The sequence below is a fragment of the Colossoma macropomum genome, unplaced genomic scaffold (genome assembly GCF_904425465.1).
Source record: "Colossoma macropomum unplaced genomic scaffold, Colossoma_macropomum, whole genome shotgun sequence".
Lineage (NCBI taxonomy): Eukaryota > Metazoa > Chordata > Actinopteri > Characiformes > Serrasalmidae > Colossoma > Colossoma macropomum.
The window spans coordinates 15,989,387-16,006,512 of NW_023494798.1; the positions used below are offsets into that span (position 1 = coordinate 15,989,387).

The 17,126-nt window shown below is 40.2% G+C and overlaps 1 protein-coding gene across 1 annotated transcript; it reads right to left on the minus strand.

Moving 5' to 3' along the window:
* Positions 1-12,155: 12,155 nt before the first annotated feature.
* Positions 12,156-16,883, minus strand: bhlhe41 (basic helix-loop-helix family, member e41). Its single transcript, XM_036585033.1, has 5 exons — positions 16,632-16,883; positions 16,454-16,517; positions 16,196-16,303; positions 15,951-16,062; positions 12,156-15,606 (listed from the first exon to the last, which is right to left on the minus strand). Exons 1-5 carry the CDS (start codon positions 16,691-16,693, stop codon positions 14,717-14,719), a joined length of 1,236 nt encoding a protein of 411 aa, XP_036440926.1. The 5' UTR covers positions 16,694-16,883; the 3' UTR covers positions 12,156-14,716.
* Between the last annotated feature and the right edge of the window lie 243 nt (positions 16,884-17,126).

Genomic DNA, 17,126 nt, shown 5'->3' on the forward strand with positions numbered 1-17,126 from the left:
TTTTTTATCATGAGGAAGGAGCCAGCTCACCTTTTCCACAGCATTCAAAGTAACTAGTGCCACACAGCTGTACTGCACTTTAGTGTTTGTCTCGACTCGTAACTGGGGATTCAGCCATTTTCTAGGGTGTGGCAGTGCAGAAATAACTCCAGGGCACTGGAGCACTTAATGAGATCCTGCAGTGCACCTAAAAATGAAGGGGACAAATATGTACCCTAATTACTCTAGTTTGTCCCAGAAAGCATTGCATGAATTCATCCTACTGACAATAAACATTTCATCTCTACCTTTGAAACACTTTTCTTTCTCTTAGCTGTTAGGTTGTTTGCCAGCAGTTAATTCACTGCTATGTCATCTAAAATGAATGAGAAGGCTTAGTTTACTGACATCACAGGTTCAAATGGCAGGATTAAGAGGGCATAAGTGTCCAAATGTTCCAGTAAATCTGGTGTCGGTTGTGAATTAAGACCTAATCAGGTCACTCAGTTTCGTTCAGCAGTTGGCAACTGACCAAGTACAGACCCCCCCACACACACTGAAAGGATCAGGGAACAGTCAGCAGTGAATGTTGAAAACAATTCTGACTGTTTTTCACAGGTGGATTTTAAAACTATAGTAGAAAATAATAACAACAATAAAAACAAGTGAATGAATTTGTGACTATTGAATGCATGTTTTTGAAGTATATTCTAGTGGACAGAAATGGAACAAGACAAATAATATAAAACAAAATAATAAACAATAAATATTCTGTCGCAGAGAAAATAAAAATCACCCCCTCCAAACTCTTACTTCTGTTTTTCCAGTTCCTCCTCCTTATCCATTCCTTTCTTCTAATCTTTTCCACCTTTTATAATGGCTGGGCAAGAGCAATTCAAGAAGGAGAACATAGGTTCACATGGTCAGGTCAGAGTTTTCATTTCCTCCTCCATTAGCTAACTCCTCTCATGATTTGCATCACATGCTTAGATTTGCAAATGTTCATATTACACAGATTTGTAAATGTTTGCACATCTGTATGCATTTATACAGTGCATAATGTTTAAAAACCCAGCAGTGCTCCTGCATCTGATATACTTGTACCCACACTACCATGCTGGCATCACTGTTGTGCTGATAATGCTCACCATCCGTGTATTATCTGGTCAGTAATGGACCTATGGTGGTCCCTATCTAATGATCCGTGGAGTAAAGAGGGGCTGATCAATTATTCAACAACAGATGGCCTACAGTCAGTTATTATAAACGAAATGCACTTATGTGGTACATGCACCAGATCAAATGGACTATGAATGTAGATACAAGGCTGATGTAGCCCTGAGCCACCAAGTGGCCCCACGAGTACGTTGCTTTTGTTTTTTTTACACCTACCCTATGGTGACAAGATACAGCATGTAGTTGGTTGGTTTAGGCTGTCACAGTCTTCCTTGTAGTCTGAAAAGAATGCAGCTTGAAAGGTACAAACGTTACAACGTGCTGTGGCAAGAAGTTAAGGGTAGGTGAAAGAAAAAGCCCCTCCCCCTGTCTCTCAGGGCAACAGCAGCAGAACATGCAGAAATACATGCTGGCTGAACAAACTCAGTACAAAACAGCTTTATCTTGAAATCAGCTCATCAGAAAAAGCATGCTTTGGCTCAAAGCAGTTACAACACTGCTGCAATCACAAAAACGTGAAATAGGCAGATTTTCCTGTTGGTGTGAATCAGGATCGGCGCCACAAGCGGGCATGAGGGGGCGACGCCCACTCTGATGGAATACTGTCCCCCTCCAGTTTTGTGTTTGTGTTATTTGTCCTGCAGCTTAAACTTTATTTTTATTTATCTATTCTACAGAGTGGCCGATCCAAACTACATACACATTAATTACATGGATTTTCTAGCTGAGTCAGCCATTCAGACACCTCAGTGGAAATTGCCTGATGTGAGCCCATTAGATAGAGCTATGTACTGCCATCAGCTTAGTTCATTGTCCGTTGACAAAATATAGATTGTCATCTCAACTTGATTTTTTATGTGTAGCTTCTACAACAGTCCACCAAACATTAGCCCCACATCACTGCAAATCCTAACAGTCCATTCGTTAGAAACAACTGGAAGAAATTCTTTCAACTTTGGCTTAATCTGTCCACAGATTCGCTAAATAAATTGCCCGATCTGGACAAGAAACGTGGATGCCTCAGAGTGTTTTGGAAAGATATCATTCAAACAGCGATGTCTAACATACTGTACAGACAGCACTGGGGAATAGAAAGAGATGCTGCTTATGGTTACGGAAGGACAAAGATTTTTTTTTTTGCTTTGCAGTAGTTAAGCAGGGAACTATAGCACTCAAAAGACATTTGTAAGGGGGGAAAAACTACAAAGCAGGGGTGCTGTGCATCAACAGTACAGTGTGTCCTTTCCGTTGTGCATGTATCGCTTTTACGTTTATAGCCATTAGACTACAACAAATGCAATAGTAAAAATGTGTGGCCATCACTGGTGAACCAAGACAGCTAATTAATTGATTCTTGCTCATTGTTGTTAAAAAAAAGTAGTGTCATTTGTGTATTGCGTTTCATGTTTTTGAGTCTACACATTTTCTGTCATGGGATCTTGTCCACACTGGAGTGGAGTATATTTGGTTTTTCAAGGTCAGATGTGGATATATGTTGTATGTAGAGCCAAATGTCAAATAAGCCTCAGACATCTAATGCATAAATCATGTGATTTAGGCTACAGATGCAAAAAAATCATAATCAAAACTCTTATTAATTGACATGTGAGACCCTTAGCTATAAACACAGTCTATCAACGGGGACAACTGAACATGGGAACATGTTGTCATGGAGCATGTAAATGAACTCCTATGATGTGGTTTCAATCCATCAATTCTGAGATGTAGCCAGGGAGGTGGAGAAAATTTGTGCCAGTTGGAAATTAGTGACTAACAAGCAGCTTGGCAAGAAAAATCATTGTTCATTGTATTTACCACAGTTGAGTGGAAAAATAATCCAATAATCTCCTCTGTATGTATTTATTTGTTTGTTTCTTTGTTCTTTAATGTACATGTAATATTATGAATGGTGGATACTTTTAATAACTGATCAAATTCGGTTTGTAAGTCTGTAATTAGATCTATTTTATTTAAATCTTTAGATCTGTGACTGAATATTATATATGAAACTCTGAATGTTTGAGTGTACATCCTCATATTGTGACAGTGTTAATTTAAGATTTGCTTCTTATTTTGGCTATTTGTATTTGTGCCATTCACAAATATGTACCTTTTAAAAACAATTATTTTGTGTTAACAGTTTTCACAGAGATGAATCAGAGTCTTCACATATACACACTGAAATCCAAACTGATTCTACATCTTCTCCCCAGCAGAGGAAGAGAAAAAGAATCGTGTATAAGATGGAGATTGTATGAGATGTGCTGCAGGATGTTCACTGGCCACTGCAAATCACCTAAAATGTGAATTGTTAAATGAAAATGTCCTATTCCCCTCACATATCAGTCAGCTCGCTCAGAATGATCTAGAGAAATTAAGCTTGACACAGCAGACTCATCATCTCTCCAAAGGGCATAGCTATTCCTTACACTCTACATGTCAATTCCAATCATCAAAAACCTGGTTTAGGTCAGAAAATTCTCCACTTAATCATTCCTTGTCGTGTCAAATGGCACCTGACAATATTGTGCCTTTCTTATCAGCTATTAAAAGAATCATAAACTTTTGGCAACTCCATATTAATCCCCATGATTTTGAAATGGGATGTCAAACAAGCTCATTTGGGTGTGCTGTATAGGTGTTCACATACTTTTGATCATATAGTGTAGTTATCATTATCAGTAGTTTTGACATATGTTTCAGGTCTGAACCAGGGGACATTTTACATTGTACAGCTGCAGAGTGAGCTTAAAAAGTTACAATGAGACTCAGCATATTAATCATTGACAGGATTTTGCTTGGGCCTAAAATAGTCCAAAAACACCTTTGTCAGGATTATTCTAAGAACTCCTCCAACAAACACAGTTTTCTTGATACTTAAAAGTGAATGATAATACAGACAAAAGCTGATTCAAGCTGATTCATCCCTTTGGTCTGGCAAGCTTGTTTTCCTTGTCTCTTCACTCTGAGTGTCCCTGTGTCAGTGCACCAAACAGTGCAAACAGTACACAGAGTCTTGGTCTGCTGCTTCATTAGTTTCTCAAAGTGTGGGGCCCACTACAGACCTCCAACTTTCATTCCCACTCAACTCCCTTCCCCCCATAATGGGACCCTTCTTATACTATAGGTGACCCTCGGATCATCCCCTCACCATACAACAACCAAACTGTACCTTTTGAATCTACATGATAATGATGTCATAATGCAAACAAGATCTGTGCTTTATTGATCTACTTCATTTTCACAATACATAATATACATTGTCACATTTAGTTTTGTGAGATTTGATTAGTTAGAACAGTCAAAAAGGAACCAGTAGTGTCACATTTAAAAATAGTGTCAAAAACTTTGAGTGCAATGATTTTTGTACTGTATTTCCAATAAAACAGGCCTAATTATGCTCTGGTCTTTAATGAAACATGCAGTTGTTCAGTGTTTTCTTAGAGGAAGAAATGTATCACATGATCAGCGCCTGACAGGTGGGACCTTATGAAAGGCTCAAGGTTCTCCACAAGGGACAGCATTTTTCACTCAATTAGCTTTCGTGTGTATTATTAAAATGGAGGAACTTGAGTAAATAAACTATGACTGCGGAAACAACTATGGTAATGAAATGAGGAACATTCATTTCATCAGCTAGGTTGTGGATGACCACAGGCAAAGAAGCACCAGGAGTGCTAAGTGCTATGGAAGACAGCAACTTAGTGTCAGTGACACAGTGTGAATAGGGCAAGGCTGCAGACTCATCTATAAGACTGGGCCACTGAATTAAAGTGATGAGTAACAGCAACACCTTCCCAGTTGGCAAAACCAAGCCATATCACTGCATTTTATATTCCAGTTCATGAACTTACTTTGTCATATAACCATGAACATGCACCAGTCCGGAATTTCAGTGTAGCTATTATTCAACACAGAAACCTTTTTAAGTAGCCAAAACAGCTAGGATAATGTTAATTTTGAAAAGGGACAAAATGGAAATACAATATTATGTTAGCACAAAGCTAATAATAGTATATCTTCACTTTCCACACTGGGTTTAAACTTATGTCTAAGTTTTAGCTTAAATGAGGTGTGCATGTGTCATATTCTTTATTTGTATGTTGCAACTTTCAAGTATATAGTATATTTAGTAGATAATTCAAATGGAAGATTAAATCTGTATTATAGGAGGAGCATGTTAACTAGGGGTGGGAATCTCTAGGCACCTCACGATTCGATTCGATTACGATTCAGAGGGCTGCGATGCGATTATAAAATGATTATCGATGCATCTCGATGCATCTTTTTTTTCTATACAGGATTTCTATTTTCTCACTTTGTGAGGACTTGCTACTTTTAAAGCAGAGTATTTGTAATGATCCATAATGAATTTACTTCCAATATCTTTTATTAATAAATCAAATGGAAGTGATGTGGCAAGTGTACTGGAAGGCTCTCATTCACTGCCTTTGGAGCACATGAGACGCTGCTGCCACTCATCTGCGATAAAATGCGCAGTTACGGTGAAATAAGATCCAGTGGTAATGGATGTCCATGCAGCACGTTACAGCCATCCTGCCCATTTTTAGTGACTTTATAACTTTGGTTTTGGTCTCGTTGTAGAGAAAGGTGGGGGGTCGCTGTGTCAGTAAAATATCTTCGAGACGTTATGTGTGCAGCATAGTGCGAAAGCCCTGTTTCGCAACGACTGAGAATTGCCGTGCAGACTGCAGGTCACCTAGCAACGATGCATTATTTGCATTTATAAGCAGTGCAGTTGGTTTCCTGCAATGAGAGACTGTCAAACAGTAAAAAGTCGCAAAGATGAAGTCACTTCTCTTTCTAATTTTCCCGTTCCACCTAAATTGGTGCCGCATTTACATTCAGTGCCTCAGTCAGAATTTAAGGTGGAACGGGAAAATTCAAACAAGAAGCTGGAGAATGAGAAGCGACTTCAGCCTCGTAAGACAGCCGAATGTTGAGAGACATGTTACAAGAAACTGCTCTAGTTTTGAGGAAAAGTTTTCTGGCGGAAATGGGAGGAAAGCGGCTTAAGCTTAAAGCAGAGCAGAGTGAATCTGCGCTCTCGTTTATAATGTTTAGCCTATACTAGCACATACTGACACATACTGGACAACCAATGTTTGATTTTTGCTGAAAGGACAAAATGGCTCTTCTTATCATTTGTGTTGTGACTCCTGATCTAACCTGGCTTAATGCAGAGGGAGCTGGTCGGATTTCTCACTCATCCAGAAGTGTTTTTGTTGTGTGCCGCCACAGACTGTCCGGGCGCTGCACTTACCCACTTCCAAGCTCCGCCTTTTGCATTCCGTCAACATTACGTTATAAATTAAATATTTAGAAAATCGATTTTTGACATTTGTGAATCGATTCAGAATCATTCACGTCTGCATCGCGATGCATCTAAGAATCGATTTTTTCCCGCACCCTAAAGTTAACTATTTTGTTCAGCTGGTTGCTAAACAAAACTCAGTGTCTAGTATTGTTTCAGTCCTTTTGCTTCATATATACGCTATATGTGACTGCAAACATACAGTATATTTCATTCTCTGCTGATCCATGTTGCATTCTTAGTCAAAAACTTATGTACAAGGAAATATATGAAATGGTTTCTAAGGCCATTGTTATATTTCTAGGTTCACCAAAGTAAAGGTAATAGAGGAAAATAATAAGCTTACATGAGCAAACATGTATAACAGATGAAGTATAACCCATTTCCATTTCCAAAAAATGCACATTAAAACAAAATGCAATGATGTGCAGATCATTTAAACCATATATTTCATAAATAGTATAAAGACAATATATGAAATGTTGAAACTGAGAAATTTTATTGTTTATTGAAAAATATATGCCCATTTTGAATTTGATGCCAACAATACGTTCCAAAAAAGTTGGGATGGGGGCAACAAAAGGCTGGTAAAGTTGTGTAATGCTAAAAAAAACACCTGATGGTTAATTGGCAACAGGTCAGTAACATGATTGGGTCTAAAAAGAGCATCCCAGAGTCCAGTTTGAACATAACAAATCAAATGTTACAGTTTTGAAATATTAATCTGTGAATGAAATGAATGCAGCACAAAATATGTCATGATTTCTAGGCATCTCTGCTGAAGTCTATGTTAACTCAATTCCTCATTGCTCTAAAGAGTTTCTTATGCTAATACAGCCATGGACTGGGCCTAAACCTGATTATTATTCTGTTTTTAATGTTTAATGTAAAGTTTATTGCTCAGTAATTACTATCAAATAGTCAGTAACTACTAAACCAATATGTACGTTTCATTGTTCTGTGTTCGTTCGTAACGCATGAGTCAGAAATTGGAGCCTGGGTCCACATTTGGGCTCTTAGGGTTTAAATTAATAAGATGGCATCAAGGATACACCCAGGAGGTACTGAAATGAAGGAATGTTTTCACTGAGGATGTGCTGAAGGATTCCAACATATGCCAACTTTTGTCATGTTTTGCGGTGTCGTTAATACTGTGAAGCTGAAATAAAATCGTGAATAAAACACTGTTCACTGAATAGATTTTTGTTCATTGACATTGTGCTCCCTTGTAGAAATGTCCTACTGTAGTGCATATTTATAGGTTTATAGGCTGTCTACATAAACCTCTAGGTAGGATATTTTGATAGCTTAAATAAACTTATCAAAATTGCTACCAGCATTAAACCTACGAGGCCGAAGTTGTCTTCGTATTCGGCTTCTTGTTCGAATCTTCCCATTCCACCTTAAATAGTGCAGCATTTACATTCTAGTACAGGGCTCGGCAACACGCTGGAGTAAATGTAGCCTACAACTGCTAATTCACCCACCTTTAACCCTGAAGATTGGTCACCACAGCAATGCAGACAAAATCTTGCCTAGATAGCAGCTCACGAAACGGCGAAGAGAGAGATTTAAGACGAACATCGATAATTTGGATAGTTTGGAAAACGGACTTTGCATTTATAAGAACTCATCAGGTTTCCTTATAGGTTTAATCTGTCAAACACTAAAAAGTCGTGAAGCTGAACTCTCGTTCGAATTTTCCCGTTCCATCTTAAATGGTGCAGCAATTAACTAGTTAGCTAGCTAGCTACATTCTGGCGCCTCAGGTGCCATTTAAGGTGAAATGGGAAAATGCAAAGAGGACGCTGGCGAATGACTTCAGCCTCGTAAAAAGTCAAACGTTAAGAGACATTTTACCAGAAACTATTGCACTTTTGCATAAAAGTATCCTGCAGGAGATGCGATAAAATCTGAGCTAAAGCTCAAAGCAGAGCGAAGTATGTCTGTGTTATATTTTTTTTATCCTATACTAGTACATTAGCATATACTGAGACATATTTACAGCCATGATGGTAAAATGGACATAAAATGTTTTGGCTCACAATGTGGCTTGCATTTGTTGAAAGGACAATGACCCCTGTTTTAGTGTCTAAAGCGACTGCTGTAACTGCTGCATCATTTAAGGTGGAACAGCAAACTTCGAACAAGAAGCTGGTGAATGAGAAGCTGACTTCAGCTTCGTGTTAAAACTGCGGTAAGGACGGTTTGGTGATATAGCTAAATATCCGTAATGTTACCAAAGAAGAATTGGGATATTTTGATAGCCTGAATTAGTTTATCAGGGGGTAAGTAGTAATATTAAGATGAGTCTGTACTGAACTAACATTAAAAACGCAGTAAAGCTTTTAAAACACCGAGTTACTACGCTGTACTAATGATCTGCGCATGCTCCGCAGGACCACTCAACCGATAGGATAAACTGTTGCACCTGGCACTGACCTGTACAGAGAGCTCTAAGAGATTGGTGATTGTTTTCAATATCACTGAAACATTTAACAAGATGTCTAATTAAACTATCGTCCTGATAAATGTTTATTAACCAATTATTGGGCTTAACGCCGCAAGTGCTGACAGCAAAGCTAACTTGAAGTTACTTTAAAACACAAGCTTGATGTGTTTCGTGTGTTTTATATTTTAATTGCATTTGGTGCGAGTAGTCATTATGTTTAATTAGATATGTTCATCTAAAAAACACTGATAGCAAGAGGATAGTGGACCACTGTCGGCCCGCTGATGGCAAAGTTGGCGGTCTACTGGCGTTTTGCTCAGCGTTTTCCGGGCGGCCCACCGGTGGTTACGCGAAGTCATAGACAAAATTCCACTTTTCATCACTCATTTTACATTTACAGTCCAGTTTACTTAGTTTTCCTCCCTTCCTTTCTTTAGTTATACTTTGTAAATTAGTTTAGTAAATAATTTCAATCTAGCTCAGTGTCAGCAATAACATTGTCTATAAAATCATTTTATATCAGGCCTAGTAGCTAATTATTTTTTTTCTCTCAGTTGTTTGTAATGTTTGTCCAAGTTTATTTTCCAAAATAAAAGTCTCTGTGCATTTAAAATCTACTTGGGGAGATTAAAAACTAGTTAGAGCTTGTTTGCAGGACAGTAATCTGGGTGGTCTGAGGGTGGACCAGCAATGGCAAACAGTCAGTGGGGTGCCGACTTTATTAAGCTAGCGGTATATGCGCGCTATCTGGGAAAATGTAAGACCCTGAGTTTTATCTGGCTTTGATGTCCAAAGTAGTATCGTATTTTAATATATTTCAAACTGTCCTATCGAAGTTGAAATTTTCAGTATCATAACACAAAACATTCTGTAAAATATATCAAGCATGGTAGTTACAGCTATACAGTAGCTGCACCTAATAAAGTGAACACGAGGTGTATTCCATGTTATAAGCACTGTAGCTTTTATTTACAACTGCTTACATTTATAATTGTATGTGCTTCTGCAGTTACACCACTAGATGGCACTATAGTCTAGCTAATGAAGAGTGAAACAGGGTTGCCTGTTTGGGCGTGTGTGTCTCATGGGACTGTGGAAGAGTTTTGTCATTTTTTTCAAAATCAAATCAGATATTTAATGGCACTGTAACATCTCAGTAACAGAAAGTAAAAGAAAAACTTTTGATAGATTTCTCTGATCTTTTAATTGGATAGCAGTGACACCAAGACACCAAATTCATTATGAGCATGTAAAAAAGGAATGGATTTATAAGCATCCTGCATGTTTATCTGTGCAGTACAGATAAACACACACACACTATATGGAAAGTATACACTATATAAAAGTATTGCGACACCTACACATTACACCTACAGGAGCTTTTAGGACATCACATTCTAAATCCATAGCCATTAATATGGAGTTGGTCCCCCTTTGCAGGTATAACAGCTTCCACTCTTCTTAGAGGCTTTTTGCCCATTCATTTAGAAAAACATTTGTGAGGTCAGACAGTGATGTTGGACGAAAGGGCCTGGCTCACAATCTCCCTTCTAGTTCATCTCAAAGGTGTTCGATGGGGTTTTAGGTCAGGGCTCTGTGTGGGCCAGTCAAGTTTTTCCACACCAAACACACCCAGCCATGCCTTTATGGACCTTGCTTTGTGCACTGGGGCTCAGCCATGCTGGAACAGAAAAAGGCTTTACCCAAACTGTTCCCACAAAGTTAGAAGCATACAATTGTCCAAAATGTCTTGGTATGCTGAAACATTAACATTTCACTTCAATGGACCTAATTGGCTATGGCCAACCCCTGAAAAACAACCCCACAGCATTATCCCTCCTCCACCAAATTTTACATTTGGCACAATGCCATCAGGCAGGTAATGTTCTCCTGGCTTTCGCCAAACCCAGACTCATCCATCAGACTGACAGACACAGAAGCGTGATTCAGCGTGGTTTTTCTCCATTTTTGTCGTTTTTCAGTTTTTGACATAATTTGACAATGCTTATTGCCCTTTACATTTTGAGTAAAATTCATTATGAACAAAACAATGGCCCAAAGCTACTTGGAAAAAGTCTAGTTACATTGACTTACATTTGAAGTACAATATTTATACCTTATATGACTTATTCATTTCTTATTGTCTTATATTTAAGTGTTTTAGTAACACAGTAAAGTTTAATATTATAAACTTAGACTTGAAACCTACTTACTGCCTTTATTGTTATATTGTCTTCTTAGCCCTCAGCCCATCCCAAACATTGCACTTTGGCCTTGTTTGAAACAAGAAGTTTAGACATCCCTGTATTAGATCAATATACCAATGGGTAAAGTCATAGGTACACCCACTATACATATATTGATAATGATGAGATCAATGTAACTTTAAGGGGCTTACAGATATTTCCATGGTTCCTGGCTCTGGTATAACCCTGTATAATATACCCACATACCAAACTGTGTAACTGTATTAACTCAGTAAAACTGGCTCTACAGGTCCACTGATATTTTAGCCAATGTTATTCATTTGTACTTACTGTAACACATAAACATGTTGTGTAAGGTTTCTATAAAGTGCGCTGAGATATCAGAAATCCACCACTCATGCATTATTGATGTTGTTTTGGCCCTGCAGTGAAAACTGAGCAATCCTGTCTATTTTTTAATCCCTCTCATATCACATGATAGGAGCTAAACCCTGGCTTACTGTACATTCCAACTCAGTGACTTTCGGGTCAGCTGATTTGTTTCTGAAATCGGGAATGGGTCTATCAGGATGCCCTTATGCTCACCGCCATTAAATATACAGCATAGTGACCATTAGCTGGTGTTCAGTGACAGGGAACAGGAATCATTTAGTGATCGCTGCTTTCACTAGAACAACGTTTTTGAACCATGAATCTGTCCTTTAGAAGTGTCCGCACCCTCATTGTGGCATATGCAAACAGTGTATCACGTGTCTCCGATTTCACTCAGGTTCTGGTGTAACTCCAGTCCTCGAGTGATCTCTTTGAACAGTCTGACTTAAAGTTAAGAAGACTGTAACTCTACCGTGCTTTTGGGACAACAGGTGCTTCTCAAGAGGCAGACAGAAAGAGGCACTTAGGTACACTCAAAGTTGTAGTCAGTGAAGTACGCTTCTCCAAGATGCTAGAATGCATGAAAGAGAGTATAGTAAAAGGGGTAAAAACATGTAAATAAAGAGACCTCACGTAGTTTTTGAGCGTTTATTTATTCGACAACTGTGCGGCAATAATTTAGAACAGCAATAGTGTAAAGCGTTAACGAAATGTGCAACAGTTGCTCAGTTATATCCTTTATAAAATCCATAGATTTCTTCTACAACATGAACATTGGACATTTAGCATATTCACAACCTATGTACATGACACATGCCGCTGCTTAGGCAAAGAGACAGTTGAGGCAAAAAAGCTAAAAGGGGCCTACAAAATGTGTTCTATGCAAAAGTATTCTCTTCCTAACAAATGTAAAGGAACAGTACCCTTATAAACAATACATACTCAGTATTTTCCAACAGGAAAGTTACTTGCTACAGTCTAGTTAACATTGATCTTGTGGTAAAATCAATGCTTCTCTTCTTACATTCCTCCAGTCCCAAGGTCGTCTGCATTCTTTTGTGTGCACGTGCAGTGCAACATGCACTATGCATGTTACACAAGACGTAAAGTCCCAGTCAGCAACTGCAGGACCTGTGCCACGGCCACCACAGGTGCAGCTCTGAGTTTAGTAACATGGTATATGTACACAATGTCTGTTGAACTGTTTTCTTTCTTGTTATTTAAACTCCTGTGCTGCTGCAATATTAATAACTTGTCTGGACAGTTGCCGTGATTGCTGACTGGGACTTTCCTAATGTTACTACATCATGTTGTGGCTAATGGCTATACTAAATAAGGCAAAATACATTAGTTGTTTTAACTGTTTAGCCAGACTACTACTGAAATCGTAAGATTTTCAACACTGACTTGCAGAAGCATTTGCTGCTTGAATGAAAGTCAGATTTCAGAAGAATTTTACTGAAATGTGTAGCTATGGAGTCAGCTATTATGTCGCAGTTTGTACATTTATTCAAGATACATTTAGTCCATGACTTGCCTTTCAGTCAGGATTTCTTTAAGAAAATATATATTACAATTGGAATACAAAGGGCAACAGATTAGAAACAAAATGTGAGGAGTGTGTTAAAGGAACAAAAAAGGCATGAACAAGTGCACTTTACCTCGCGGATTAAAGATCTACTTTTATCAGAATATTTACAAACTTTCATGTCTACCAAAAACACAGATTACATTCAATATCAAAGTTCCATAAGGTGCTAACGTATTCTGAATGTTTTTGCTGGAAGTTTGGAGGTTTCTCCCCACATACACATGGACCACCTCTCCAGACACATAAAGTCCTAGACTAAATGGGAACCCCCAAAGATGGTGTAATTTAGTCCAACGCTAGGCTTAACTGCATCTAGAAAATTGGCCTGAAGTCATTAAATTGTTGGAGGTGGTGAAAGTCAGAGAGTCAGAGAGCGCTTACAAGTGACATGCCCACTTTAAGCCTTTAATATTCAAAGTGCGATTTCACACCTCACTTAAACTTAACTTCGAATGAGTTATTGGGGGAGAGAGCGGGGGCTGTCGTAACAGCAAGTCAGAGGATTGTTACTCACAAATTTTTTTCTGATTTAAAAAAAAGGAGACCAGTCCTGTCCTATATGAGAAAGTTCAGGTCACTGCACCGCCCCTACCAGAGGAGCGTCTGTAGGAATGAATGGATCCTGATCTAAAATGTCTAAATGCTAAAGTATGTTGAGGTATTTAAGTAACTCTTTTCAAGCACTGAAGATTAAAACATGAAAAAAGAACCTCACTGTCAATGGCAAATCCAGTAGTTCTACCAAAAATAAAGTTCTTCTACCAAAACACTGCAGCAGTCGCTTCAGCTTGCTTGAGGTCACTATCATACGGTACATCCAAGAGGCCAATATGTTTCCAAATGGTTGATAAGAGGTGCAGTTGGTTGTAACTCACAGAGCATTAACAAGTATTGCACTAGACTAAATTTCCTCAGCAAACAAAAAAAGAACAAATTTTCAGTTTAACACCATTTTTCGCTTAAGACTAACGCCACTGATTTTTTTAAAATGGCAATAATGACAGACATGTAGGCTCTTGTCAATCAGTGTCGATTTCCATTCAAAATAGCTCAAGGATTGAGTGCTGAAGGCACTAGGTTGTTACAACTTCCCCCATTCATTCTCCCCACAGAAGCTAAAGAGCAATTGGACGGTGAAAACCCTGTTCTGCAAATACTTCCAACCTAAAGGAACAGTTTGGCAAAAAATGAAATTTACAGTTTACCCCTTACCACTGTGTAATCAACCACTCAAGACATGTCTGGCGTCCAAAGCTTGCTTTTTTAGTTTTGCACTAACCATAGGGCTAATACAGCTACAAAGTAACCCAAAACCTTTTCCTATTTCTATTACTTGTACTACTACAGTTACTGAAGAAGCAAACTTTGGCTGATCAGCCACACCTGGGGTAACACTGGGGAACCTGTGTAAATCTGATATTTCTGCCAAAGCATCCCTTTAAAAAAAAAAAAACAGAAAAGAATAACAAATGAAAGTACAGCTTTCATCAGAAAACTCCATAGAAACAACTACAGGAACACTCAACGACCATTAAATTAAGGAACGGATAAATAGGCTACGCGATTTTACAAGCCAAAAACGAGGTGCAAAGTGAGCTGGCAGCCTATGTACCATCGTTTTCATTTCTTTGGCTCTGCTCTCCAGTGTTTTCCATCATTTCTGAGCCATGCTCCCCGACCGCTGGGGAGGAAGCCTCTGCTCGGTTCTCCAGGTCATCATGAGCGACGGCAGGAGGAGGAGGAGAAGAGTCTCCATCCTTGGAAAGAGCGTCGAAGCTCTTGGAGTTAAACGCGGCCGCTGCAGCGGGCAGCCCCGGGTAGAGCCAGGGGAAAGGCGCGGCCAGCGGGTAAACCAGCTTCTCCACGTGGCTCTTGTCCAAAAAGGGCACGTAGGAGGCCGCCGCAGACGGGTTGATGAAGTAAAAGGGCATGCAGAAGGGGGCCTGTTGCCCCACGCCTGCCATTCCCGCCATCAGCGAGTTCATAAAAGCCATTTCCGGCCGGCTGGCTGCGTCCGTGCCCGCGGCGCCCCCTGCGGCCCAGTTCAGTTTGGGCTTTTTGGCCGGCCGCTGCTCATCGCTCTCGAACTCCTGCTTGATTTTACGTCCCTTCACGGCTCCGGCGTCGCTCGCTCTCTCCGGCCGCCCGTCGCTCTTTTCCGCCTCGCCGCCGTAGCCGCTGTCGGTGTCCGTGTCGTTCTCGTTCAGCTCCGGGTGCTGAGTCCTCTGAATGACGGGCACGCAGTTGGCGTGGCCGTCTTTGGCGGGGTGTCCCTCGCGCTCCCGCTCGTGGCCGTCGCCGCTAGCCAGCGGGTGCTGGAGGAGCTGCGCGGACACTTTGTGCAGGTGGTCCACGAGCTGAGTGCAGCGCTGCTCGCGGCTAGTCCACTTCTCCACTTTACTGAGGTACTGCACCACCTCTCTGGCGCACGCCTGGAAGCCCGAGTGGAAAGCGTCCAGATCAGCCTGGAGAGAGGACTTCAGCGACCGGTCACCTAACAGAGCGAGAGAGAGAGAGAGAGAGAGAGAGAGAATAACATTAGTGCGGGTTTATTCACTTCATAGCAAGCACAGAACAACTTTAGACCTGAACGCGAAGCGTCACTGAGTGTCTATTCTGAGTGTCTTAAGTAACTCTAAGAGTAGCACAGTTTAAGCCTAGTGCCTAGTCTGGCCAATGTACTGTATAAAAGTCTAGGATTAAGCCTAATCATGATCCGGGAAACTGTTCCTTAGTGTTCATTCAGGTCCAGCTGGTCTCATAAACTCTGCTGGCGTTCATTTAGCACTATGTGTTTGGCTGAGCTGCTCTGATTCCCGGTTGTTTCTAATCATTTACCGTTTTGCAGAGCGAGTATCTTCTGGTGCTGCTGCTCCGTCACCGCCGTCAAAGCGTTGAGGTGTTTCAGGGTCAACTCCAGAACAACTGCTTTCTCCAGGTGACCCAGCGTCTACGAGAACATCGGAGAGAAAACTTTTATAAGCGTTACTCCAAGTATTCCTTCATAGGTGTTTATATGTCAGTCCCACAGCAGCAGACAAGTTTGTACACAGCCACTGAAGTCGTGTTTATGTGTAGCCTACCGTCAGCTTGAGATGTTCGGGTAATAAGTCCTTCAGCTGTCCGATACATTCATTAATTCTGTCCCTCCTCTTCTTCTCTATCAGTCTGTGGGGTAACTTGTAAGCGTCCTGCGTTTTGGAAAAAAGGGATATTAGAAAAAATACTGACAGCAGAAAGTTCTAGAAATGTCACTTAGCCGACGTTAAGTTTAAAACTGAAAACTGTAAACAGGATAAACTGGCGTAAACGTCTCCACCTGGCCAAAAAGGAGTTCTTACCTTTCCTTCCTCTCGTTTCATGCCTCTTTTTGATTTGCACATGTAGAGGGACGAATACTCGACCCTAAAAAAAAAACAAACCAGAACCTCTAAGTTCTTCAGGAGTAAACTCATTCATTAGGCAAACACACAGCTGTAAACAAAAGTGTCAGTTAACGCTCATAAAAACAGCCATTACCCCAAGAAATCTGCATGATCCAGGAACTGTCTGTCCTGTAGTCGCGCTATTCTTTCGTCCATAACTTTTCACCCTTCTTTCATCCACTCCTTTTCTGCCAAATGTGTTCTTCGGGACTTTTTTTTTTGTAATCCGAGAGTGAAAGTGATGAGGGAGCGTTGTGTAGGTTATGTGCAGCAGTGCAGCACTTTCAGACTGATGCCTGCACTCGCCTGAGCTCAGCTGCCACTTTGCCGAGGCGTTATTTTTTTTTTTCGTTTGTTTCCCACTCGTATTCAGACAAGCCCCGCCCATCGCCACTATGATTGGCTAGTAGCAGCTCACCTCCTGGTCTAGGATTGGCTAGTCGTTAAAACTCTAAAGCCGTTCTCCGCAGGATTCCTAACCAATCGTGGTGCGCGAGGGCGGGATGTGCCCAAATACGGGTGTATATAAAATAGTGAATACGGGTGGGAAATGCCGTAAGTCATAAAAATGAACTACCAGCCAATCCTA